Source organism: Acinonyx jubatus, chromosome B1 (assembly GCF_027475565.1).
Source record: "Acinonyx jubatus isolate Ajub_Pintada_27869175 chromosome B1, VMU_Ajub_asm_v1.0, whole genome shotgun sequence".
In the NCBI taxonomy this organism is placed as follows: Eukaryota; Metazoa; Chordata; class Mammalia; order Carnivora; family Felidae; genus Acinonyx; species Acinonyx jubatus.
The window spans coordinates 94,530,269-94,557,736 of NC_069382.1; the positions used below are offsets into that span (position 1 = coordinate 94,530,269).

Here is a 27,468-nt window from a genome sequence, read left to right on the forward strand (position 1 = left end):
AACCTACTGACCTACCCAGGCGACTCCCATCTGATTTTGATGGGACCTTGACTGACCCAATTTGTCTTTGCTGAAATTCCATTATGTTAAGTCATTTGGCCTCTGCTGCTAATTGCCAGATTCATCCACTGCTTCTTAGTTGAAAATCAAGGAAGAAAGATTGGCTCAATTAATTTTTTGTAGCCAAATTATTATCCATTCTGTGGATTATTTTCTCGTGAGTAGAGTCCCCATTTAGCCTGGAGGAACAAAGCTGTTTGGTTCAAAGCACTGCCATCAAGGCAATTAAGGTGGGAGAGCCAGTTAGTAAGAACGTGAAAGACGTACATATTTTAACCAAGTTGAAGTATCTTTTCCCTATTTTAGTGAATGACACCACCTTCCAGTCTATATAATCTAGGAGTTATCCTTTAACCTCTCCTTTCCCTCACTCTCCATAATTCACTAGTTTACAAATATTTCTCAAGCTTCTGCCAGGCAGTGTTCTAGGCACTCACCAAGACCAGTACCTCCTAAATGTCAAGTTCTGCTTTCTCCACTGTCACCATCCTACTCCAAGATGCCACCATGCTTATATGATACGTCATACCCTCTTAATTGGCCTCTCTGCCTTCACTTAGACCTAACTGATAAAATTGTTGTAAAGGTTGCATGAGCTACCTTGTAAAGTGCTTACCATGTAAAGCTACATGTAAAGTGCTTACCAAAAAACCTTGGCTCAATGATACTGTTTTTTTTTTAACGTTTATTTATTTTTGAGACAGAGAGAGACAGAGCATGAATGGGGGAGGGGCAGAGAGAGTGGGAGACACAGAATCGGAAGCAGGCTCCAGGCTCTGAGCCATCAGCTCAGAGCCCCATGCCGGGCTCGAACTCACGGACCGTGAGATCGTGACCTGAGCTGAAGTTGGACGCTTAACCGACTGGGCCACCCCGGCGCCCCAATACTACCTATTTTTATTGCTTTTAAAGCCAGACTTAATCAGGATAAATGACCCTAATTTTACCCAACTACTGAGATTAGAAGCCCTATTTATTTATGTATTTATTTATTTATTTATTTTTCTGGTGGAAAACTGGAATCAAGAACAGGTTATAGGGTTATCTTTTCAAAGAAGGGAGACTGGTTCTCTGGGCCCTCATAAGTTATGAAACACCTAAAGTAATTATCCTTATACAAACTTTGTACATTGTTCAAATGAGCCTTTAAAAGATGATTCTTGTTTTTCCTGTTTAGACTATGCTTATGTATTATCAGATGACTGAACCCACTCTTTTCTCCCCCTCCCCCTGGTGCCTTAGGAAATTAAAATCCCATGAGAACATCAAGATCTTTATTATTATTACCAGTGCAATTTAGGTTCAAGCTGGTAAAAACACAATGTACAAATAGCTGTAGTGTATGCTAGAGAAGTTTCAAAGAATGCATTAGATATAAATTATTTCAAAGTCAGGAAGTCCAAGGAGATGATAAAACTTGTGAGAAGTGAGATGATTCATTTTCAGAAATACTTATTTAGTGCTGTGCTGTCTAGTTAACAATAGGTTTACAACCTATTGGAAATATGTATAAACTTACCCCCCCTCCACAATGGAGTCCCAAACCCTTAGACACTTCACTTCCTGGTTCTTCTTCCCCTCTCCATTTCACAGCCTGATTTTTCTCGGGCTTTGCAATGAGTAAGCGCTAAAGAACTGAAGTCTCTGCATCACCTCAAGGAATGTACATTTGTTCCAATCAGACTATTTTTTGCCTTATATGGGCATAGGCGACTTCCCCATAAAGCTGTAACCTCTTAGTACTCAGCCAATGAGGAATCGAGGGAGGGTATTTCACACTAGGAGATAAATTGCCTGCTGTAACTGCCCCAAGTATGCCTGTCCATCAGACATATACTCTTGCAAGAACATTGATTAAAGCTTCATTTCACTGTGCTCCCAGTGTCTGTGCCCGGCCTTTGATTGGGTCAGTGGGATTGTTTCTCACAAAACTGAACCCAGAGATTTTTTTTAACTTCTTATAAAATAGCCACTTTTGAAAAGACTGATTTTTTAGCAAGATGTACTGAGCCATCCTTACTTTCAATTCATAGAGCTTTGGGCCCTGTTTATCGGAATAATAGCTTTCCTTATGAGCTGAATGCTCAGATAAATATTGCATACTTCCAATTATCTTTAACCTTCAAGGCAGGATCAATGCTAATGTATGTTTGAAAGGCTTTGCACCCTTTTTTCAGTAAATAAATATCAATCCTAGGCACAGCATAAAAGCACCTTTAGAAATTTTTACTCTATTATACAAACAGGTAAAAACACTGTGCTTGCTATGCAAAAATAGGTTCAAAACAAATCTAGGGTACTTTTCAACCAGATTGTTGTTCCAAACTGGATGCTCTCTTTACTTTTTAGGTATGTTTTAATAGACTAGTTTAATACAAGTAGGAACTCTAAATAAAGTTTAAGTGTCTAGGGGCTCCTGGGTGGCTCAGTCAGTTGAGCATCTGACTTCAGTTCAGGTCATGATCTCAGGGTTCACGAGTTTGAGCCCTGCATTGGGCTCTGTGATGACAGCTCAGAGCCTGGAGCCTACTTTGGGTTCTGTCTCCCTCTCTCTGCCCCTCCCCCACTCTCAAAAATAAAACAATAAAAACAATAAAAACATTAAAAAAAAAAAAAGAACTCCCAGCCAGGGGCGCTTGGGTGGCTCAGTCTGTTAAGCGCCTGACTTCGGCTCAGATCATGATCTCACGGGTTTGTCAGCCCCACATCCCGCTTCACATCATCTCTCTACCTCTCTCTGCTCCTCATCTACCATACATATTCTCTCTCTCCCTCTCAAAAATAAACAAACATTTAAAAAAAAGAACTCTCAGCCAATAATAGCTAAGATTGATACTCAAAACTGTCTTTCCTATCATACTATTTAGTCTTCTTTCTTTTATAATAACTTGCAATAAGACAAATAATAGGAAGTAATATTTAATCTTTTTTAAAAAGACTAAAACTATAAGCTCAAGATAATATAACTTTTTCTCTTTCAATTTTCAAATAACAGGACTTTCAAACAATAGGGTTAGTAATCTGTCTGAATTCTTTCTACTATCCAATTATATTTAATATTTGTATAGCGTCCTAAATACTAGTGCAACAAAGATGAGACCTTGTTTTTTTTTTAACGTTTATTTTTGAGAGACAGAGACAGTGTGCTCAGGGGAGGGGCAGAGAAAGAGGGAGACACAGAATCTGAAGCAGGTTCCAAGCTCTGAGCTGTCAGCACAGAGCCTGACGCAGGGCTTGAACCTGTGAACCGTGAGATCATGACCTGAGCCAAAGTCAGACACTTAACCGACTAAGCTACCCAGGTGCCCCCAAAAGGCAAGATCTTTAAATTCAAGTTTGGATGAACTTCAGTGGTTGACATCAGAAAATATAAGCTTTGTAGAGAAATTAGGAAAATTTCTTATCAGTTTTTTAATACTTATGGTTTATTTTAATCAATTCAATAAATATTCACTGAAAGCTTACTGTAGTTCAGTAACTAGGCTAGACCCTGGGGATATACTAGTGAACTGGTCAGTTCCAGAACTTACACAGAGATGTTGAATGCATTGTGCAGTGGCTTTCATACCTCATGAGTTGATATGTACAATTAAATCAGAAGTTTCACAAACCACTACTTATTTTTACTAAGTGAACACACTCTTATGTGATCTATTCTCTTCCATTTCACTTTTTTTAAAAAGCACAAAATTAATTAATTTCATGGTATAGGTACAGATCATAATGTACAGTTTGAAAAATGACAGTGGCACAGTGATTAAACTGAAACTAGATTATCTGGGTTCAAATGATAGCTCTGCCACTTCCTAACAGTAAAACGGCAAATTACTTAACCTCTGTGATTTTGTTTCTCCATCTGTAAAACATGAAAAATTATTGTATCTACTGGACTTCAAGCTGTACTACAAAGCTGTAATCATCAAGAAAGTATGATACCGGCACAATAACAGACACTCAGATCAATGGAACAGAATAGAGAACCCAGAAATGGACCCACAAACATATGGCCAACTAACCTTTGACAAAGCAGAAAAGAATATCCAATGGAGTAAAGACATTCTCTTCAGCAAGTGGTGCTGGGAAAGCTGGACAGTGATATGCACAAAAATGAACTTGTACCACTCTCTTACACCATATACAAAAATAAACTCAAAATGGATGAAAGACCGAAATGTAAGATAGGAAGCCATCAAAATCCTTGAGGTGGGGCGCCTGGGTGGCTCAGTCCGTTAAGCGTCTGACTTTGGCTCAGGTCATGATCTCGCGGTCCGTGAGTTTGAGCCCCGCGTCAGGCTCTGTGCTGGCCGCTCGGAGCCTGGGGCCTGTTCCAGATTCTGTGTCTCCCTCTCTCTCTGACCCTCCCCCGTTCATGCTCTGACTCTCCCTCTCTCAAAAATAAATAAACGTTAAAAAAAAATAAACAAAAAAAAAATCCTCGAGGAGAAAGCAGGCAAAAACCTCTTTGACCTCAGCCACAGCAACTTCTTACTCAACAGTGTCTGGAGGCAAGGGAAACAAAAGCAAAAATGAACTACTGGGACCTCATCAAAATAAAAAGCTTCTGCACAGTGAAGGAAACAATCAGCAAAACTAAAAGGTAACCGATGGAATGGGAGAAGATATTTGCAAACAACATATCAGATAAAGGGTTAGTATCCAAAATCTATAAAGAACTCCTCAATCTTAACACCCAAAAACCAAATAACCCAGTGAGGAAATGGAAAAAAGACATGAATCAACAATTCTCCAAAGAAGACATCCAGATGGCTAACAGACACATGAAAAAATGCTCATCATCACTCATCATCAGGGAAATACAAGTCAAAACCACAATGAGATACCACCTCACACCTGTCAGAATGGCTAACATTAACAACTCAGGCAACAACAGATGTTAGGGAAGATGTGGAGAAAGAGGATCTCTTTTGCATTGTTGGTGGGAATGCAACCTGGTGCAGCCACTCTGGAGAACAGTATGGAAGTTCCTCAAAAAATTAAAAATAGAACTACCCTATGACTCAGGACTTGCACTACTAGGTATTTATCTAAGGGATACAGGTATTCTGTTTCAAAGGAGCACATGCACCCCAATATTTATAGCAGCACTATCAACAATAGCCAAAGTATGGAAAGAGCCCAAATGTCTATCGATGGATGAATGGATAAAGAAGATGTGGTATATATATACAATGGAGTATTACTTGGCAATCAAAAAGAATTAAATCTTGCCATTTGTAGCAACATGTATGGAACTAGAGGGTATTATACTAAGTGAAATTAGCTGGAGAAAGATAAATATCATAAGACTCAGCTCATATGATGACTTTAAGATACAAAACAGATGAACATAAGGGAAGGGAAGCAAAAATAGTATAGAAACCGGAAGGGGGACAAAATATAAGAGACTCTTAAATATGGAGAACAAACAGAGGGTTATTGGAGGAGTTGTGGGAGGGGAGATGGGCCAAATGGGTAAGGGACATTAAGGAATCTACTCCTGAAATCATTGTTGCCAACTCAGTTGGATGTAAATTTAAAAAATAAATCATTTAAAAAGATAAATGAAATGGTAAAGAAAGCATAAAAATAAAAAATATGCCAAGGTAGATATTATATAACTTTAATAGGCACAATTCAAAAGAAGATATGTAAAAAAAAAGATATGTATCACATCACATATGCATAAAACTACATAGAAACCAAATGCATAAAGGGGGATAAGAGATATGTAAAATGTTAATAAATTATAATTATAGTCAGATATTTCAATAAACTTTCAGAATTGAAAAAAAATAATTGTATTTACTTTACATGGTTATTGTGAGAATTTAAAAATGTTGATTTATTTAAAACTCATTGAGTGGTGCCTGGCAAATAGTAAGGGCTAATAACTACAAGTCATTGTTGTTATTAGTATTACTATTATTTTTATTTTATTGGAGACTAACAAAAAGTAAACTCAGTAACTACAGATTGTTAGCAACAGTTAGTGAAGAAAACAAATATGGGAGGTAAAATTTAAAGTGAGAATTAAAGTATGAGAAGGAACACGCCATGGGACAAGTATTCTTTTAAGATGAACGGAGCTTCCTGTTAAGGATTGAAAGATGAAGCTGGAGTTGTGTGGTTACCAAGGCCTCAGAAAGAGACTGGTATCTAGCATATAATAAAGCATGGCTAGAGAGAAGGCTAAAGCGATAGCCTAAGGCAGACCTGCAGGGGACTCTAGATTATGGCAGAGTTTGAATTTTATTCTTTGAGCAGTAGGAAGCCACTATAAAATATGAGGATTTAGCACACTTACTTGAGCCCATCCACCATTCTCCTATTTATTATTTATTTATTTATTTTTATGTTTATTTATTTTGAGAGAGAGACAGAGAGAAACCACAAATAGGGGAGGGGCAGAGAAAGAAGGAGAGAGAGAATCCCAAGCAGGTTCCACACTGTCAGCACAGAGCCCGATACAGGGCTCGATCCCACAAACTGCAAGATCATGACCTGAGCTAAAATCAAGAGTTGGATGCTTACGTGAGTAAACCACCAGGCACCCCGAATGTTCTATGCAATTTTAGACAGAATCTCTTACATCCTCACTCTGAAAAGTGAGAATATATGACCCAACCCTTTGCTCTATCTTCCAATTTTTTTTCTTTATATTAACATCTTAACCTTCTTTATTTTTAAATATAGCATACACAGAAAAGTGCTCCCACATAACTTAAAAACCCACACATGTACCAATTAATGGGTAAAGTGAACAACCATGTAATGGCTACCCCAGTTAAGAATTAGAACCCCATGTGTTTCTATTTACAACTTTCCTCCCCTTAAGGAAGAAATCACTTTCTTACTTTTCTTTATGGGTTATCACCTAATAATTTATCCCACAGATTTGCCTAGTTTTTTAAACTATATGTAAATGAAATCTTCCTATAAGTACTGTATCATTTTGGGAGTAGAATTTCTGAATTATAGAGTATGCATATCTTAATCTATTACAGATATTGCCAAACCATTTTCCAAACTTTGGTATCAGTTTACATTCCCTGTGGCAGTGTTTGAGAGTATGCCATATCATGGACAACATTTCTTCCTTTTTTAAAAAAATTTTTTTAATATTTATTTTTGAGAGAAAGAGACTGAGTGCAAGTGGGGGAGGGGCAGAAAAACAGGGAGACACAGAATCCAGAGCAGGCTCCAGGCTGCTGTCAGCTGACACAGCCCACTTGGGGCTCAAACCTGCGAACTGTGAGGTCATGACCTCAGCCAAAGTCGGACACTTAACCGACTGAGCCATCCAGGTGCAACATTTCTTCCTTTCATATACATTGTCAAGAGTGATCATTTATATTCTATTGTGCAACCATAATGTGCTTCTTTATGCTTTGTTCATAGACTGGTTCTAAATTTTAAGAATCTATAAACAGCTTTATTTTATGAGTGTGTAGATATTCCTCACTGCAGAACAGTGTTATGTGCTAGGATTGCATTTCCTTCTCTATGGTTTCAGTGTCATGATAACCTAGAAACAAGACCAACTGTATTCATATTTTATACTTCATCAGTATGAAATAATCAACAAATTCCCACTACATTTGAGTGAAATCCATATATACATGGCTACTGATTTTTCTGGTACAGTTCCTGTTTTTTCCAGGAGTTCCTGATTGTTCCTGTTTTCCCTGTTTCCATGATTTCACATTCTCATTGTTTACCTCCTACCTTTCTAGCCACTTCTCAGTCTATCTCTTTAATTCTTCATTGTCTAAACATTAATTGTTGGTGGCAGTACCCAAGACTATGTCTTAGGTTAGCAGATTTTCAAATTGTGCTCCTAAATCCTTTTTAGGGAATATTTAGGGACACTTTTTTTTTTTTTTTAACGTTTATTTCTTTTGTGAGAGAGAGCATGAGGAGGGGGAAGGGACAGAGAAAGAGGGAGAGAATCCTAAGCAGGCTCTGTGTTGTCAGTGCAGAGCCCGACACGGGGCTCTCATGATCATGAGATCATGACCTGAGCCGAAATCAAGAGTCAGGTGCTTAACCCACAGAGCCACCCAGGTGTCCCTTAGGACACTCTTTTAGGGAATCTTTAAGGTTGAGGTCAAAACTGTTTTCATAATAATATTAAGATATTATTTTGCCTTTTCCCCTTGTCAATATCTGTACTGATGGTGCAAAAGCAATGGTGGATAAATCTGCTGGTGACTCACCACGAATCAAGGCAGTGGAACCAAACTGTACTAGCCCTCATTGTATTCTTCAGCCACACATTCATAGTCAAAACAACAAAAATTCTTGAGGCACCTGGGTGGCCCAGTCAATTGAGCATCTGACTCTTGATTTGGGCTCAGGTCATGATCTCAGGGTTGTGGGATGGAGCCCCCACATTGGGCTGAGCGTGGGGCCTGCTTAGGATTCTTTTGATCTCTCCTTCTGCCCCTCTCCCCTTTACTCCCTCCCTCTCAAAAAAACCAAAAACAAAAAACAAAAATTTCAAGCTTCACCTAAGAATGTCCTTGATGTCAAAATTATTAATGTGATTAAAACTTAACCCTATAACTTCTTCTTTTAAAAGTTTATTTATTTTGAGAGCACAGGGGAGAAAAGAAGGAGAGAGAGAATCACAAGCAGGCTCCATGCCATCAGCATAGAGCCCGATGATGCACCGTGAGATTATGACCTGAAAGCAAGAGTTGGATGCCTAACTGACTGAGTCACCCAGGCGCCCCTTAAAGGAGTCTTTTAATATTTTGTGTGATGAAATAGGAAGGGTACATAACTCACTTCTGCGGTATATCAAAGTATGATGGTTGTCTTGAAGAAACGGACTAGATTGAGTGGTACATGGACTAGCTCCTTTCTTCATGGAACCCATTTGTACTTGAAAGAACACCTGACAACAGACTAGGTTTACTCATGCTTAGATAATTTGGCAGACATTTTCCCAAAAATGAATGAAGTGAATCCGTCATGTCAATGGAAACAACTGATGATACCAGTGATAATATTCAAGCTATCAGGAGAAAATTAGAATTTGGTAATCTTGTAACTACAGCATGAGCTCAACAGCTTCCTAATGCTTGAAGACTCTTTTCTGATGAGATCAGTAGTGATTTTAATAATATAACTTTTTGATACTGTGTAATGAAGTGGGTCAACATTTGGAAGGGCTGCATAACGAAGCTAATATTTTTTCAAATGACTAAAAACATTACCAAATCATACATTGGTAAGACAGAGGGTAAGAAAGGCTATTGGCTTTCTTTTTCTGACTTAAAATGTTTTTACTATTATTACATAGTACTTCAATATGAACAATCATATTTATTACAATTTAACCATTTGATTCCAAGGCAATCATAAGCACTAGTGAAAATATGTTACTTAGAAAATGATTCAGCATTATATGGATTTTCTGGATCAGGACGTGGTAAACTATGGCCCATGGGCCAAATCCTGACCACCACCTATTTTTACACAGGTGCAAGCTAAGAATGGTTTTTACGTTTTTTTAATGCTTGAAAAAAGAGTTTTGGGGACACATAAATACTGTATGAAGTTTGAATTTCAGTTCCATAAATAAATTTTATTGGAATACAGCATGCTTATTCGTTTACATATTGTCTGTGGCTGCTTTCACACCACGAAGGCAGAGTTGAGTAGTTGTGAGAGGAACCATATGTGGTGCTGTCATCACTCTGTCCTATTGCTAAAAGGCAAATATCAAGAGAGAAATCCAATAGAATTCCATAAATACTCCAAATGATGATGAATATGTTTAATTAAATGCATTTGCTTATAAATGGGTATCAGTTTTTGGCGATACTTATCTGTATGAAAAGACATTTTCAAAGTTGAAATACAGTGTATAAAATCTAATTACAGGTCAACATTAACAAATGAGAATTTGGAACAGATTTTGAGGAGAGGTCTAGACACCAGCCACCAATTCTTTAGTTCTCTATTATCCTACACCAACTGAGTTTCCAAAAATTCAATTCAGTTCTGACCTACCTAGAGTTAGTGTCCAACCTCACAAATTAAAGGACTCATTCCCACAAGTCTGCCCTCACTTCAGATATCAGCCACAAATAGGGTACCCAGGCCACCCAACACTTTTGCCCATCCAACTACAAATCAGTTCCCACAAACCCCTCCTTAGGTTGGATAATTTGCTAGACTGGTTCACAGAACTCAGGAAAACACTTTATTTACACTTACTAGTTTGTTATAAAGGATGTAATTCAGGAACAGCCAGATGAAAAAGATAAGGTTATAGGGGAGGAGGTATTCAGAGCTTCCATGCCTTCTCTGGGCATGTCACCCTCAATGTATTCGTGGAAGCTCCCTGAATCTCACCATTTAGGGGTTTTTCTGGAGGTTTCATCACTTAGACTTGGTTGATTAAACCATTGGTCATTGTGATTAACTGAACTTTCAGCCCCTCTCCCCTATTTTACTGACTATACAATAAAAGCTAAAAAAGCAGTATATATGTTGCCAAGGTAATTTGCAAGACCATCATGTTTATTATTGAAAACAGAATCCTTGATGTCCCTGCAGACTCCAACTTGCTCACCAATTTCAGAGGGAGAATGGAAGACATGGGGTGACAGAGGTTCTTGGGGTGTTTGAGCCTGGAGATGAGAAAAGGACTCAAACAGGGAGCAAAGGGACAGACTTAACAGGAACAGCAGCTGCATAAAAACCCTCTTCTTGAAGGATTTCTCAGGGCAACAAGCAAGAATTTGACCAGGCCAGGACACCTAGGTGGCTCAGTCAGTTAAGCGTCTGACTTTGGCTTGGGTCATGATCTCATGGTTTGTGGGTTCGAGCCCCATGCTGGGCTCTGTGCTGACAGCTCAGAGCCTGGAGCCTGTTTCGGATTCTGTGTCTCCCTCTCTCTCTCTGTGCCTCCCCACTTGTGCTGTGTGTCTTTCTCTCAAAGATAAACATTAAAAAAATAATAAAATTTTAAAAAAGGCGGGGGCGGGGTACGACCAGGCCACCAGTCTGGTCCTAGGTCATCTGTGAAAGGAAAAATGTGCACCCAGTCTGGGGCCACACTGCTACCTGGAGCCTTGCTTGCCCCTGCTGGCTTTGCAGCTGAATCAACTCTTTTTTCAGTAACATGAGCTTTGTATCCAGAAAACTGGAAGACATCTTTATAGGCATAACCTTAAACCAACAACACTTGTGCAGCCAACGCTTCTTCAGGCTTCAGAGGAAATGTCTCAGTCGCTGTCTTCTAAGCCTGTCCCTGAGAGGGATTTCTTTCCTACTGATCCTCCTTTGGCTAGAATAGTGGCAACACGGAGTTGCATGGGATATAAGTTACAGGGGGCAAGAGCTTCAGTGCCTTGCTTAGCAGGAGGAGTTGGAACCAGAGCAGCTTCCAGCTGCAGCCATGGAAGTGGGATCTGCTGGGCATGAGAACCTGTGCCTGAGGGAGCAGAACCTTATCCTCATCCATGGGGGGTGACCTGCACCACGTGGAAGGCAGTGGCAGCATTCTTCTGGGGGGCCTGAATTGCCTCAGGGTGGCCTAGGCCAGGGGGCCAGCACAGCAGTGGCCGTGATTCCTTGGCATAGATTTGCATCTCCACCCATCACTAGTCATCCCACTCCTAGAAATTTATCATAAGCCATTAATCTCAAAGAAAAAACAAAAGTGACAGCATTTGGGGCACCTGGGTGGCTCAGTTGGTTAAGCATCCGACTTCAGCTCAGGGCATGATCTCACGGTTTGTGAGTTCGAGTCCTGCGTCGGGCTCTGTGTCTGACAGCTCAGAACCTGGAGCCTGCTTCTGTGTCTCCCCCTCTCTCTACCCCTCCCCTGCTCAAGCTCTGTGTCTCTCTGTCTCTGTATAATAAATAAACGTTAAAAAAAATTTTTTTAATGACAGCATTTGTTTTTTTATGTTTGTTTGAAATAATACATCCTATGGTAAAGTTTTTTTTAACAATAAAGGTCATTGATAAGTTTGAGTTGTTGTCCCTTCTATTCTTACTTCCCTGATACTCTATATCTTCCAATTTTTTTCTCCGCATATATATATATATCCATTTTTCCATACTGTATATGATTTCAATTAATAACTCTTTGACATCTTTATGTAAGTGTAAAGGTAAAACTACTGATAAAAAGCTGAAGATTTCTAGACCCTACTAAGTGGTTTTGAATAATCTAAGTTCTGCCCAGGTTTTTCTTTGTGTGAGGTGAATTCATATGTACTTACCTCCAAATGGAAGTACTAAAACATTCTAAGTAAGAATAATTTGTTCTTTTGGTGCCATTGCTCTTCTTCATTATTGATAATAGAATATAACCTCTCTGATTAGGGGAGTATGCAGATAATGTTATTGTTCTTGTGCAGCAGTCAGATCATTTAGTAATTGGCAAATGGCAGGGTGCCTGGCTGGCTCAGTGGGTAGAGCATGTCACTTTTGATCTCATGGTTCTGAATTCAAGCCCCATGTTGGGCGTGGAGCCTACTTAAAGATACATTTGCAAATGGCTACTGTTGATAAGTCATTCAAAACCATATAAATTTCTATCAATAACTATCTTTTTTAGTGATTCACAAAACTTTTTAATTACTAAATCATATTTTATAGTGGAATTAACATCAATCTGTTTTTTTGTGTTGCAGCACTTGTAGTTTCATGGGAATGAATAATATTCATAGTAAATAAATGGGTTTCTAAAAGAAAAGCAAAGCTGGAGGAATCATAGTTCCAAACTTCAAGTTTTATTATAATCCTGTAGTAATCAAAACAGTGTGGTGCTGGCACAAAAATCTGGTATATGGTACTTGCACAGGCCATTAAAACAGAATAAAAAGCCCAGAAATGAACCCACACCTATATGATCAATTAATCTTACACAAAGCAGAAAAGAATATCCAATGGGAAAAAGACTGTCTCCTCAACAAATGGTGTTTGGAAAACGGGACAGCAACATACTATACAGAAGAATGAAACTGGACCACTTTAACACCATATACAAAAATAAATTCAAAAGGGATTAAAGACCAAAATATGAGACTTGAAACCATAAAAATCATAGAGGAGAACACAAGCAGTAACCTCTTTGACATCAGTTGTAGTAACTTCTTTCTAGATATATCTCTGGAGGCATGGGAAACAAAAGCAAAAATAAACTATTGGGACATCATCAAAATAAAAAGCTTCTGCACGGCCAAGGAGAAAGGAGACAACAAAACTCAAAGGCAAGATATTGGCAAATGATGTTTCTGATTAAGTGTGAGTATCCAAAATATATAAAGAACTTATAAAACTGAGCACCCAAAAAATGAATAATCCAATTAAAATGGGCAGAAGACATGAATAGTCATTTTTCCAAAGAAGATGTACAGATGGCCAACAGACATGTGAAAAGATGCTCAACATCACTCATCATCAGGGAAAGGCAATTTAAAACTACAATGAGATATCACCTCACACGTCAGAATGGTTAAAATCAACAGTACAAGAAACATTAGTGCTGATGAGAATGTAGTGAAGGGGAACCCTCTTGCACTGCTGGTGGTAATGCAAACTGGTGCAGCCACTCTGTAAAGCAGTATGGAGGTTCTTCCAAAGTTGAAAATACCCTACTATCCAGCAATCACACTAGTAGGTATTTATGCAAAGAATACAAAAATACTGATTCAAAGGGATACATGTACTCTGATGTTTACAGCAGCATTATTTACAGTAGCCAAATTATGGAAGCAGCCCAAGGGTCCATTGATTGATGAATGGATAAAGATTTCCTGTTTCTTGGCTATATATATATATATATATATATATATATATATATGCACACACACACATATATATATGTAATATAGATATCTATATATCTATTATATCTATAGACATATATATATATATATAGATATAATCTCCTTACCTTTTCACCTGACATTATATATAACCTTAGGAAATCTTGAAGGAAACTCTTCTTAGTCATTATCATTGATTGATAGGTTAAAAATCCATTTTTTAAATTTCCTTTTATTTATGTATATATTTATTTGTTTATAAAGTTTATTTATTTATTTTTGAGAGAGAGGGAAAGTCCAAGTGGGGGAGGGCAGAGAGAGAGAGGGAGAGAGAGAGAATCCCAAACAGGCTCCACACTGTCAGCACAGAGCTCAATGTGGGGCTGGAATCAGCAAACCACAGCTCATGACCTAAGCCAAACTCAAACGCTTGATCAACTGAGCCATCCAGGTGCCCAAAAATTTCCTTTTATTTTGAACAACTTAGAAATAAAGTTTCAAGATTTTTAGTTTCTCATTTGTCAGTTAAAATCTAAGTAAGAAAATGTAGGAAGATCAGAGATAAGTCCTGACTCAATCAAGGTACTCAATCAAGGGGTGAAATCATAACATTTTAGAGTATCTTTTTAAGTATGTATGATTAGATAATGTTACTTTGAGTATTTTGTCCAAGGACAGTAGTATTTAATTTAAAAACCTCAGTAAAAGTATGGGTGTTTACTATGAAATACCAGATATTACTGTAATTTAACTGGACACTTGGAAAAATATATACTCCATAGAAGGCTATGTATTATGTTGATATCTATGTCTTAAAAAGATGAACTACTTAGAACACTTAATGCCTAATTTAAAAAATAAAATTCCAAGACTGAAAATTTAATAATAAAATAATAAAAATACTCCTATTTTTTTGTTTAACAATGTTCAAACAAGGTTATCAATCAGCAAAATTAAAGACAGTCAATTATGAAATCTTTCAGTTTTACAGTAAGTTTTGAAATTTTTCTTTCCTATTCAAGGAATTTGTTCTGTGATCCCTTTCCCGAATGAATAGTTTTTTTCTCCTGGATCATTCTCATCAATATATAGACAAAATTTAATTTGTCGAAATTTTAATTTCCCCATCTAGTCACTGCTGGCCTTTCTAGCAGTTTCCCAAAGAGAAGCTTATAGTTGGTTGCTATCTTTGCATCCTGGTCCCTCCCCTATTCACTATTTTTTTTCCCCTTTAGAGATTTTTCAATAGTACATTTATAACTTTTTTCTGAAGTTGTGATCATTTTCTGAAGTTGTGTACATTTTAAGGGTACAGTTCAGTGGCATTATGTGCATTCACATTGTACAATCATCACTACCATCCATCTCCAGAAATTTTTAATCTTCCCAAATTCTGTATTCAATCAATATTGATCAATAAGTTCCTATTCCCCTCTCCTCTCATCCCCTGGCAACCAACATTCTACTTGTTGTCTCTGAATTGACTACTCTAGATACCTCATGTTAGTGGAATAATATATTATTTGTCTTTATGTGTCTGGCTTATTTCACTTAGCTTAATTTTTTCCCAAGGTTCATCCATGTTGTAGGGTTTGTCAGAATTCCATTGCTTTTTAAGATTGAATCATATTCCGTTACATATATGTTTTGTTTTTTCATTCATATCCCAATGAACATTTGCGTTGTTTCCACCTTTTGGATATTGGGAATAATGCTGCTCTGAATATTGGTGTATAAGTGTCTGTTTGAGTTCCTGCTTTCAATTATTTTCGGTAGATACTCAGAAGTGGCATTGCTGGATCATATAATAATTCTATGTTTAATTTTATGAGGAAATGCTATACCATTTTAAATAGTGGCTGTACCATTTTACATTCATACCATCAACACACAAGGGTTCCAGTTTCTCCACATCCTCACCAACAGTTGTTATTTTTCATTTGTTGAAGCCATCCTAATGGATGTGAAATGGTATATCACTGTGGGGTGTGTGTGTGTGTGTGTGTGTGTGTGTGTGTGTGTGTGTGTGTGTTTAGAAGGAGAGAGTGTAAGCAAGGGAGAGGGGCAGAGGGAGAAAGAGAGAATCTTAAGCAGGCTTAGCCCTTAGACAGATGCAGGGCTCAATCTCACGACCCTGGGATCATGACCTGAACTGAAATCAAGTGTCAGTCACTCAACCAACAGGGCCACCCACGTGCTCCTCACTGTGGTTTTGATTTACATTTCCCTGGTGATCTTGTTATGTATGTACTTTAAAAAAAATTTTTTTTAACATTTATTCATTTTTGAGAGTGAAAGAGACAGAGCATAAGTGGGGGAGGGACAGAGAGAGAGGGAGACACAGAATCCAAAGCAGGCTCCAGGGTCTGAGCTGTCAGCACAGAGCCTGATGTGGGGCTCGAACTCACAGACTGTGAGATCGTGACCTGAGCTGAAGTTGGATGCCCAACCGACTGAGCCACACAGGCGCCCCAGTCTTGTTATGTATTTATTGGCCATTTGCATCTCTCCTTTGGAGAAATGTCTATTCCAGTCCTTTGCTCATTTTTAAATTGGGGTTTTTGTTGTTGTTGAGTTGTAGTTCTTTAAATGCTCTGAATATTAATCCCTTATCAGATATATGGTTTGTAGATATTTTCTCCCATTCTAGTTGCCTTTCTTTCTTGATAGAGTTCTTTGATGCCTAAAAGTTTTTAAATTTTGATGAAGTCCAATTTTTCTTTTGTTGCTTGTGCCTTTGATGTCATATACAAGAAATCATTGCCAAATCCAATGTCATGAATCTTTTCCCTCTGTGTTTTCTCCTATGACTTTTATATATATTTTTTTAATGTTTATTTTTGAGAGAGAAGGAGAGAAAGAGTACGCACGTGCATGAGTGGGGGAAGGGCAGAGAGAGAGAGAGAGAGAGAGAGAGAGAGAGAGAGAGAGAGGATCCAAAGAGGGCTCTGTGCTGTGCGGGGCTCAAACGCATGAACTATGAGATCATTACCTGAGCCAAAGTCAGACGCTGAACTAACTGACTGAGCCACACAGGCATCCCTTGACTTTTCTGGTTTTATCTTTGAAAAGTTTTTTTATCCATTTTGAGTTAATTTTTTATATATGGTGTGAATTAAGGGTCCAAATTCATTCTTTTGCATCTGGATAACCAGTTTTCCCAGTATCATTTATTGAAAAGACTGTCTTTTTTTTCTGAGAGAGAAAGAGAGAGAGAGAGAGAGAGAGAGAGAGAGAGAGGGAGAACACTCTTGGGGAAGAGGCAGATAGAGAGGGAGAGAAAGAATCTTAAGCTGGCTCCATGTCCAGCATGGAACCTGACGTGGAGCTTGATCTCACGACCGTGAGATCATGACTTGAGCTGAAATCAAGTGTCAGACGCTCAACTGACTGAGCCACCAGGTACCTCTGGGTGTTTCAGGGGTACTCTGTATTTTTATAGAGGATATTGCAGGGGCACCTCTGCAGGTGCCACTCTGCAGGTGGCTCAATCAGTTAGGCATTGGACTCTTCACTTCAGAGCTCAGGTTAATGATCTCATGGTTCCTGAGATAAAGTCCTGCGTCCAGCTCTGCATTGATGGCACAGAGCCTGCTTGGGATTCTCTTTCCCTCTGTCTCTGCATCCACCCCCCTGTGCTCATGCTCTTCCACTCTCAAAATAAATAAACATTAAAAAAAGTGAAGGGGACATTACAGTCATCCTGAGAAAAGATAACACAATCCTGAACTAAGACTGTGATAGTGGGTTTGGAAAGGAGCAGGTTATTGAGGTATTTGAGAAATAACAAGACTGAGGAATTGAATGGGTATAAGAGGAGAGTATAAGTGAAGGGTAAAGGATATTCCTTTTTGTTTGAATAACGGGGTAGGTGGTGGCTACCAAAAACCAAGAAAATGAATAAAGAACAAATTGGGAGAAGCTTGGGAAATTCCTGGGTGACAGGGATAATGAGTTCAATTTTGGATATTTTGAGTTTTCAGATACCTCCAAGTTGAATTTAGAGGTTATTGAATTAAGTTATCGATGGAAGTTAAGACAATAAAGTTAAGCTTAAAAGATAAAGCATAGCTTTGTGGTGTGCATCTCTGTTCTAAAAGTTGTACTTAATGAGTGTTTTAGAAATTGAGGAATTTATTTATGGATAACAAGTGTTAGGACTGACACGAATTCCAATGAAAGTTAGGATGAAGAACACATTGGGTTGTTCAAAATATGTAGGGGCAATATGTCCAGTGGTATAAGAGGAGAAGAGTCAGATTTTTCCATCAATTTAAAAGAACTATTTAAAAATCACTTTATGTAGGCTGGTAAAAAATTTTGGGAAATAGATAGTGGTGATGGTTGCATAATATTGTGAATGTAATTAGTGCCACTAATTTGTACAGTTAAAAGTGGTTAAAATTGTAAGTTTTATGTCTTATAATTTTACCACAGTTAAAAATAATAATGTAATATACCCAGGGTGCCTGGGTGTCTCAGTTGGTTAAGAATTCAACTCTTGATTTTGGCACAGGTCATGATCTCACGGTTTGTGAGTTCAAGCCCCAAGTTGGGCTCTGTACTGACAGCGAGGAGCCTGCTTGGGATTCTCTGTCTTCCTCTCTCTTTGCCCCTCCCCCATGTGTACATGAGCTCTCTCTCTCTTTCTCTTTCAAAAATAAATACACATTAAAAAAACCACTTCAGTTTTAAAAATATATACCCCAAACTATTGTATACTTTAAATCAGTAAGTTTTATGTTGTGTAAATTATATATATATATATATATACACATACATACGTATATATATATTTTTTAATGTGTATTTTTGAGACACAGAGCGAGCGAGAAAGAGAGAGAGAGAGAGAGAGAGATAATGGGGGAGGAGCAGAGAGAGATACAGAATCCGAAGCAGGCTCCAGATATCTAGTTGTCAGTACAGAGCCAGATGCAGGGTTCCAACCCAGGAACGGTGAGATCATGACCAGAGCTGAAGTTGGACACTCAACCGACTGAGCCATCCAGACGCCCCGTAAATTATATTTTAATAAAGCTATTTGAAAAATAATCTGTGGGGGCGCCTGGGTGGCTCAGTCGGTTAAGCGTCTGACTTCAGCTCAGGTCATGATCTCACAGTTCATGAGTTCGAGCCCCGCATTGGGCTCTGTGGAGCCTGGAGCCTGCTTCAGATTGTGTCTCCCCTCTCTTTGCCCTTCCCATTTCACACTCTGTCTCTATCTCTCTCAAACATAAACAAACATTAAAAAATAAAAATAAATAAAAATTTAAAAAATAATCTGTGTATAGAGCTAAGCCAGAAATTGCTATGGAATTCAAATCAAAAGGAATTCATCTAGTCCTTGAAAATTAGTTTAAGCATCTTGTTTGACCATTTTGCTTCTGGTACTCAGTAAATATATTTTAAGTGAATGAATAAACAAATAAGTGGACTTAAATGCAGTATAAGTAAATCTGTCTATCTGGCTATGAGGTTGCAAGTTTGAGTTTGGGAATGTGATAATCATTGTGGTCCCTGTCCTCTTGAAATATAGTCAGAACTCTCACATACAGTTCTTTGTTTTACAAATACATTTAAAAAGAAATGTGCATTTGGTGAATCTTTTACTCGTCTATTCTCATGAATTCGGTCCCAGGAGAGATGTGATTGCCTACCTTCTGATATGAAAACTTGAAGATATGGTTGGTGTCAGGACATCGGAAAATTACTAGACCAGCCCCCAGAATCTGCATTCATTTTGGAAATACAAAAGAGTGAATTAAAGACATGAAATAAGAGCAGAAACAAGAGCAGAAATAAGAGCAAACCCCAGATAGTCCTGATGGTACAGTTCTGCAAGTGACAGCAAACATATCTCCTCTCAAGGTAGATTTTATTACTCAAAAGGGCTTACCAGTGCATCTTGCAGAATGCCAATTTATTTTCTCCTACTTTATAATCTAAGGCAATATTGGTATAAAATGACATCTAGAAGGAATCCAGTGAAGTAATAAATGTATAAACACATTTATATTTCCAAATAAAACATAAATTTCATATTCCATGTTGTCACTGTCTATCAACAGTCCAATTGTTTTGTTGAGTTGTGACTTCGGAAAAGAATGCTTAGCAGGTGAAGTTGTTGGTGTAGGTTTACAGTTGAATGTGAGTAAAAACTCAGCAGAATCAGTAATTGTCTTTTCCTTAAGTGTTAGAACTTAAAATCAGAGTCATCTCCAGGGCAAGGGAAATGTATCAAGTCTTCAAGTTGAGTAGCAAGTGTCTCTAAAACATACAATAATGAAGGCAATGATTTTGTCAACTGAGATGGATAGAAAAGTTGAGGATTAACTGCTCTGGAAATGAAAAGAATGATTTCTAAAGACATGCTTTAACTTTTCAAAGAGGCATCATATCTCCATTTTTATTTTATTTTCTCCTATTTTTAATCTTATGAGAGAGAGGGAGAGAGCACAGAGCATGTGAGCAGTGGGGAGGGGGAGAGGGAGGCTCCACACCCAGTGCGGAGCCTGATGGGAGGCTCAATCCCATAACCCTGGAATCATGACCTGAGCCAAAATCAAGAGTTGGATACTCAACCGACCAAGCCACCGAGGCACCCCAGTATCTGCATTTTTAAAAGCAATTTCATAAGGTTAAGAAGGGAAGATGTAGTCTTTATGGTTGAAGAAAAGAAAGCAAAGAGGTTAGCATTTCTTCTTTCCCTATACTTGTCTGCTTTAAGTTGCCTAGATGAGTTAAAGTTTACGATTTAAAGAAGCTTTGCTGCACATAAGTGCCCAAATCCACCCCCAGCTCATCCTACTCTAATGCACTTCTGCCTGTAACAAAATAGGAGAAGCAAAAGGAACACAGGCCCTCTGGGCTATTTTAATACTTCTGAGGTGCTGGTAACACCCAGAAAATCAGGAATTCCTTTCCAAAATCTATGATTTAACGACTTTACATCCTTTTCTTCAGAAGCTATTCCTCTTCCCTTGCATCCTTTAAAGCACATGGTTCTTAAACCTGGCTGCACATCAGAATCACCTAGGGAGCTTTAAAAATGCCAACTGCAAGCCAATTGAATCTGAATTTCTGCGTGAAGAGATCCAGCATAGGTAAGGACACCTACTTACCTATGCTTTTAAAACACCCCAGGTGATTTTGGTATGTTCCAGGCCTGAGATCCAATTAGAGCCATGGCTCTTTGGTTCTTAAAGCTTTTGGTTCTTAAAGTAATGTAACCCTTAGACAGATAGCAATCAACATCCTAGGAAACTTGTTAGAAATACAAATTCAGGAGGCCTTTCCCTCTTACTGAATCAGAAACTCAGGGTAATGGGGTCTAAAAATCTGTGTTTTAACAAGGTTCCAGGTGATTTCAATGCAAGCTAAAATTTGAGAACCACTGACTCAAAGTGGGTGTTTTTGAAAATTTAACGTGTATTTGAACTATCTTGCCCAAATGTAAATTCTGACTCAGTATGTTTGGAATGCTGCTTGAGATTGTGAGTTTCTAACAAGCTCCCTGAGCATGCTACTAATCTACTGACCACACTTTCAGCAGCAAAGTGTCAGGATACAGCTTTCTTTCTATGGAATTATCCAGGTACATTATATAGGAAAACAGTTATACCTCAGTTAGTCACAAGTTTATACACAGATTAGACTTTTCATGGTAAGTTTACATTTTCTTTTAATACAATCTGGTGAATGTGCACATTAGCTCTAACGGTCCTGAATAAAATCTTTTTAGGTTTTGGTCCAACATTTTCTAAACTGTTTTCAAAGTTCTTCATGAAATCATTGGTTTCCTAGGATTCTGCCTATAAGAATATTCCTAGAATTAAGTTTTTCTACTCCTGCAAAACAGTCCAAATGTACTTCTATTCCCTTTGTCTTATCTGCCAAAATCTTTCCTTTTATTTCCAAACCCAATTTCTACAGCAGCCTCTGACCAGCATCCCCATTCTGAGTCCTATAATTAAATTCTTATCTCTAGATTTTAATTGTTTGTACATGTAATAGTATAAATCTAATTATGTCCAAGAGTGAGTTATACAACATTCAGGTAAGTATGGTCTGTCAGGGATGGCTGGGTGCCTCAAGCAGTTAAGTCTCTCACTCTTGATTTTGGCTCAGGTCATTATCTCAGGGCTGGTTGTGAGATCTAGCCCAGAATTGGCTAGGTGCTGGGTGTGGAGACTGCTTAAGACTCTCTCTCTTTCTCTCTGTCCCTCCCCCCTTCAAAAAAAAATAATACAGTTTTTCAGAATGCTGGTTTTGTTGCATTTTTTTTTACCACAATACCCGGGATTCGTTGTCTCGCTGCTTCAAAGAATGAAGAGGTGGACACTAAATGAGCAGCAGGCAAAAGTTTATTAGAATATAAGATTAGAAAGGAAGAATAGAAGGAAAGCTCTTGTATAGAGTACATTCAAAAGTGAATGCCCAAGCACTATAGGCAAGGGTCCTTGTTTTATAAGGTTCTGGTCAGCCCTCCCCCCTCCATTTCCCCTTGTTCCTTCTCAGTTTCTATCCTTATTGGCTTGATAGTTCTACATGCTGGGTTGTCCATTTCTGATTGGCTCGTTTCCATTGTATGAGGGGTGGTCTATGGCCATACTTAAGTCTTCTGTCAAATTCCAGAGGGGAAACCTGAGGAGTAGGTGGAGTCTGTTACATTCTTAAGAGGAACCTCATGACTGAGGGGACTTCCTGTGGTTAGACACTCCCAGCATTGTTCCAAAATAGGTGTTTTTCCCCATCCAGGGACCTCAGGCCCTAATCTTTCCCTCTGCCTACACAATCCTATCTTCCATCATAGTTTTCCCTGAGATCACACAGGGAATTTGCAGTTACTGAATACTATTCTGATAGAGCCTCCCTTGCTTATTTCTGCCTTACCTTGTTTGGTTTACAATAGAACTAAGAAGGAACACACAGTCAATTCAAGTTTGGACACAATCAAATGTGACACATGTTTTTTGTATTTAGAATAAATCCTCTTGAATATATGAAATAATTAATTTTAAGAGACTTTTATTGTGAAGTATAAAATATTCAGAAATGATTAAAAAATTTTTCAGTTACAGTATTAATTTAATAATCTTTCCAAGAGAAAGCACCACATTAAAAAATGACATTCATAACAAACAATCTGAAATGCTATGATAAAATAATTAATAGTAATTACAACAGCAAATCATGAAATTCAGAAATTTCTAACCATAGATCTAAATCAGGGGTCTCAAACTCAGATGTGTTCAGGGCTAAGTAGGAAACACAAAGTAGTGAAGTAGCTTTATATAAGGAGTCTATAGGCTTTGGCAAACTAGGGAATGCATGCCCAGTTGAAAGACTTCAAATTACAACAATTTTAAAACATTATGCACACTGAATAAAACAGCTGTGGGCCAAGCTGCCTGAATACCAATACTGTCAGTTTGCAACTGTGGCCTAAATGAATTTCTAGTAGTTTATATACCAATTCTCAAAATGGCAGACTGCACTTTTTAAAATATATATGTTGTCTATATATGTATGTATGTATATATAGTGTGTGTGTTTTCTACACAGATATATGAAGCTTGAGTCACTATTTTGGGATGTATGGATAAAAAAAACTTTAGGATAAAGTATTTTGCACCTTGACTTAATCAATTTAGGAAGTTGCATGGATATATTCTTTAAAACATCTGCTTAAGAGATGAAATTTTTAAAATACCTCCTTTCACATTTGGGAAAAATTAGTTATGCCTAAGAGTTAATTAAAATGAAATGAAATTTCATTCTTTTACCAATAGAAAGTTATATACCACAGTACATTACTGCTTAGTAAGAAATATTTAGGTAAAAAATAAATTTCTAAATTTATTTAGTAATAAATTACTAAAGCCATAGTTCAGAAAGCACTCAATCATATTGCCTCACTATATATGAAGAAAATCCTTGTAATTCAGTAAACAATAAATTTTACTTTATCTTTAAAGGGTATTTTGTTTAAAAATTTTAGTATATTTTATATTTTCAGTTAAAAGTAAAGGTTCTAATCTGAAGATATAACATTGCTAAAGACCAAATGGCTGTAACCAAGTTGGTTTGGTTTCCTATGCCAAAGCAGTTTCACAGAATTTACGATTTTGTATACCATTAATGACTTCACATTAGTGACTTTTAAATAGCTTTTAAAAGCTAAGGTGATGGGAACATTAGAGTTACAAAATATTTTAAAAGGCTATGAAGGCACATTATAATTCAAATATCCTTGCTACACTAGGAATACATATTTTAAAATAATCCACAGACAACACAGATTTCAAACAAATAGAACTCAAGTACATTTATTCCAAACCTTGATAGAATACTCAAAAATATTTTCTACTTTTTTCAAACATTTTAGATCTTAGCTTGAGAAGCTTAACATAAAACGAAAGCACAGCACCAAATCTAGCCATATAATCTTCCCCTTAAAAAAGTTAGTAGTTACTATAACTTTTCTGTAAAATAAACTCATATGGAACAAATCAATTTCATATATGGCCTTTAATTTCTGAAATTAAAAGCCAAAGCTGTTTAAGTGTATCTAACTAAAGTTAGATATTTAGGAAACCCAGAGTAGGTATACAAGAAAATGTTAAGACACAGTATCAAGTAATGCAGTAAGTCTTTCATTATTTCCATTTTTGATGAACTGACACTTTTTAAGAAGGGGAAATAGGTTTGGCATTGTTTTCTAACCTAGTATTTGGCAAAGTCTCAAAGTACAGCCAAGTCATATGCATCTTATTTGCATTCCCACATTTGTTTTAATTATTAAAACCACTTATGTATGACGCCATTAGGAATTTTTTAGAATTCAAAGTTAACACTGCGTTTTACACACAATGAAGTATTTCCATGGCAGAGATTAAATTGAAAATAAGATTATAAATTCACTATGAATCATAAAAAGAAAGAAACATGTTCTCAAATCAAGTCAATAGTAGAACTATCACATAAGGGTATACAATACAGGCTGATGTTATTATAAACTTAAGTTTGATTTAGCAGTTCTTTAAAAACCAATAGGACTTCAATGAATAAATTTATTTTAATTAATAAATTATTCACAATTAAAAAGTTAAAGTTTTCATAAATAGCAACAACAGACTAGACATTGAGTATATGGGATTCCCACAAAACAATAACAAAATATTTCAACATTATTTCATCCAAATATTGGTTTAAAATTATTTAAATGTATTTAAAGATTGTTAATGACTGATTTATATGAGTTCCAGACTAAATTAATACAAATTAGATATTTAGTGCTGTCTGCTTGTTCTTCACATCATCAAAGGATGAAACTCCTTTTGTAAACAATATGATGGCCATACTGGTTATATACAGTGATCCAATTAGTTAGCATATTTATGGAGGAAGCGTTCAAATGCATCATAGATGGCACGTCTAAATTAAATATGAAAGAAGAACTATAAGTGATGAGCAAAAAAGGAAGACAGTACTTTTATTGTTAGTTATTTCCAAAATTACCTGTGGCTTGCAACCTGACTTCCTCTCCAAATAGGTCTGAAAGAGGCAGGTATCTGAGGATAGGTGTTTGGGTCCATGTAACTTCACCACTACTAGAAAACCTCAAATGTGCTTTCAACTGATGATGAATTCGAACTTACATAATATCTATGTATTTATATACTATGTATGTGAAAAATATAATGTATATATGTAAGTCACTTGTTGAAAATTAATTGGCTACACTAAACTTTTCATAATGTAGTATTCAATTTATTTCATAAATTAAGATAACGATATTTTTTGTCCAGAAAAACACATGTGCCTAGCAACTGAACTTAAAAGCAAAAGCCTTAAAAAAAAAAAGAAAAGAAAAAGACAAAGCCTTAGTTTCCTATAGTACTTTCACAAGGTATTTTAATTGGACATTTAAGGTGACATCTAAAAGTTGAAGTAAATGAGTGACAACATACAAAATTACTTCTTGGATTAAAAAGAGCTAAAACATGTCAAACATATAGTACACACAATTCTATTATATAGCTATAAAGCTGGCAGTTTTGTTTTGTTTTTTTAATGGATTTATTTATTTTTGAGAGAGAGAGAGAGAGAGAGAGAGAGAGCAGGGGAGAGGCAGATAGAGAGGGACACACAGAAACCAAAGCAGGCTCCAGGCTCCAAGCTATCAGCACAGAGCCTGACGCGGGGCTCAAACCCATGAACTGTTGAGATCATGATCTGAGCTGAAGTCGGATGCTTAACTGACTGAGCCACCCAGACAGCCCTGCAGCTGGCAGTTTTGAAACATATCATGCACAAGGTACTAAGCACTTTATGTGAACTAATACACTTAACCATTAATGATAAATATATTCCAATGATAACCTTTTGCCATTAAATCTAAATAGAAGTAGAAATAATAAAGGCTGTAAAATACTAGAGATATAGAATCAAAGGTTTTTGTAAGTTCTAATAAATACTGGAGTCATATAAGGTTATTAGCATTAAAACCAATATTTCACTTCTCACTTAAGATTCCATATTCACTTGCTACGGAAAAACATTGCTCAATTATTCCACAGATACTTATGCCATCTTGAGAGAAGAAAAGAGTGGAGTGAAAAACTCATAATGAACCAAAGCAAATTTTACAAACTGTGTTCCTCCCTATACCCTAAAATACCTGGCTATTAATATTTGAAGAGTGTAAAAACACACAATAAAATATGCCTATCATACAACTTCTCCAGTTCTTTAGAAGAAACAAGAAGAGGATGAGATAGGTAAGAATACCACAAGGTGAGAACTGAGTGGGGCAGGAAAAAAAGGAAAGTGGACTAAAACATACAATAAAAATACCCAATCCTCTTTTTGAGGCAAAAAATTACAAAACCAAATAAATAGATATTAGACCAATCATCTTACCTGAAGAGTCCTTGTTTAAAAAGATAAGCACTAATATGACCCCCTTCTAGATACCGGATTTCACAACCGGGCCAGATTTCTTGTAGACTTCGAACTCCTGTTCGTGGAATGTAGGCATCTTCTTTGGCTTGAACCACTATAATGAGGCTTGGGTCAACTGGAACTAGGTATGGAATTTTAAAAGATGCAACATATATACTTTTAAAAAGTTCTAAGATTTTTATATAAATACTATCATATTAGAAAATAAAACATACTTGATAGTACAGTAAGTCAAGTTGGTCAAATTACAACTTTTTGATTAAGTTAAAAATCAACTATAATATTACATAATATCATAATATTCATCTCTAATACAATGAGATGAACATTCTAAATAAGGTATGAAATCCAATATATTTTTAGTTAACTATTAAGATGGATTTTTTTTAAGTTTACTCATTTATTTTTTAGGAGAGAGTGAGTGCACATGAGTGCACACTAGCAGGGCAGGGACTCAGAGAGAGAGAGAGAGAGAGGGGGAGAGAGAATCCCAAGCAGGCCCCATGCTGTCAGCGCAGAGCCCGACGTAGGGCTTGCACAAACTGTGAGATCATGACTTGAGCCGAAATCAAGAGCTGGATGCTTAACCAACTGAGCCACCCAGGCACCCCTAATTAGATGGATTTAGATTTTCATGGATAAAATA

General features: G+C 37.1%; 2 protein-coding genes across 4 annotated transcripts in view; one reads left to right on the forward strand and one right to left on the reverse strand.

The window, feature by feature from the left end:
* MFSD8 (major facilitator superfamily domain containing 8) overlaps window positions 1-27,468 on the forward strand; it is a 150,843-nt gene that overhangs the window by 2,383 nt on the left and 120,992 nt on the right. The window lies entirely within an intron of this gene.
* The window catches only part of ABHD18 (abhydrolase domain containing 18), a 43,144-nt gene continuing 38,542 nt past the window's right edge, over window positions 22,867-27,468 (reverse strand). For all 3 annotated transcript variants that reach the window (XM_053216977.1, XM_053216978.1, XM_053216979.1), the window contains 2 exons: window positions 26,781-26,943; window positions 22,867-25,292 (listed from right to left, as the gene is read on the reverse strand). In XM_053216977.1, coding sequence (XP_053072952.1) covers window positions 25,241-25,292; window positions 26,781-26,943 — 215 coding nt within the window. In that variant the 3' untranslated portion in view covers window positions 22,867-25,240. The remainder of the gene's footprint in view (window positions 25,293-26,780; window positions 26,944-27,468) is intronic.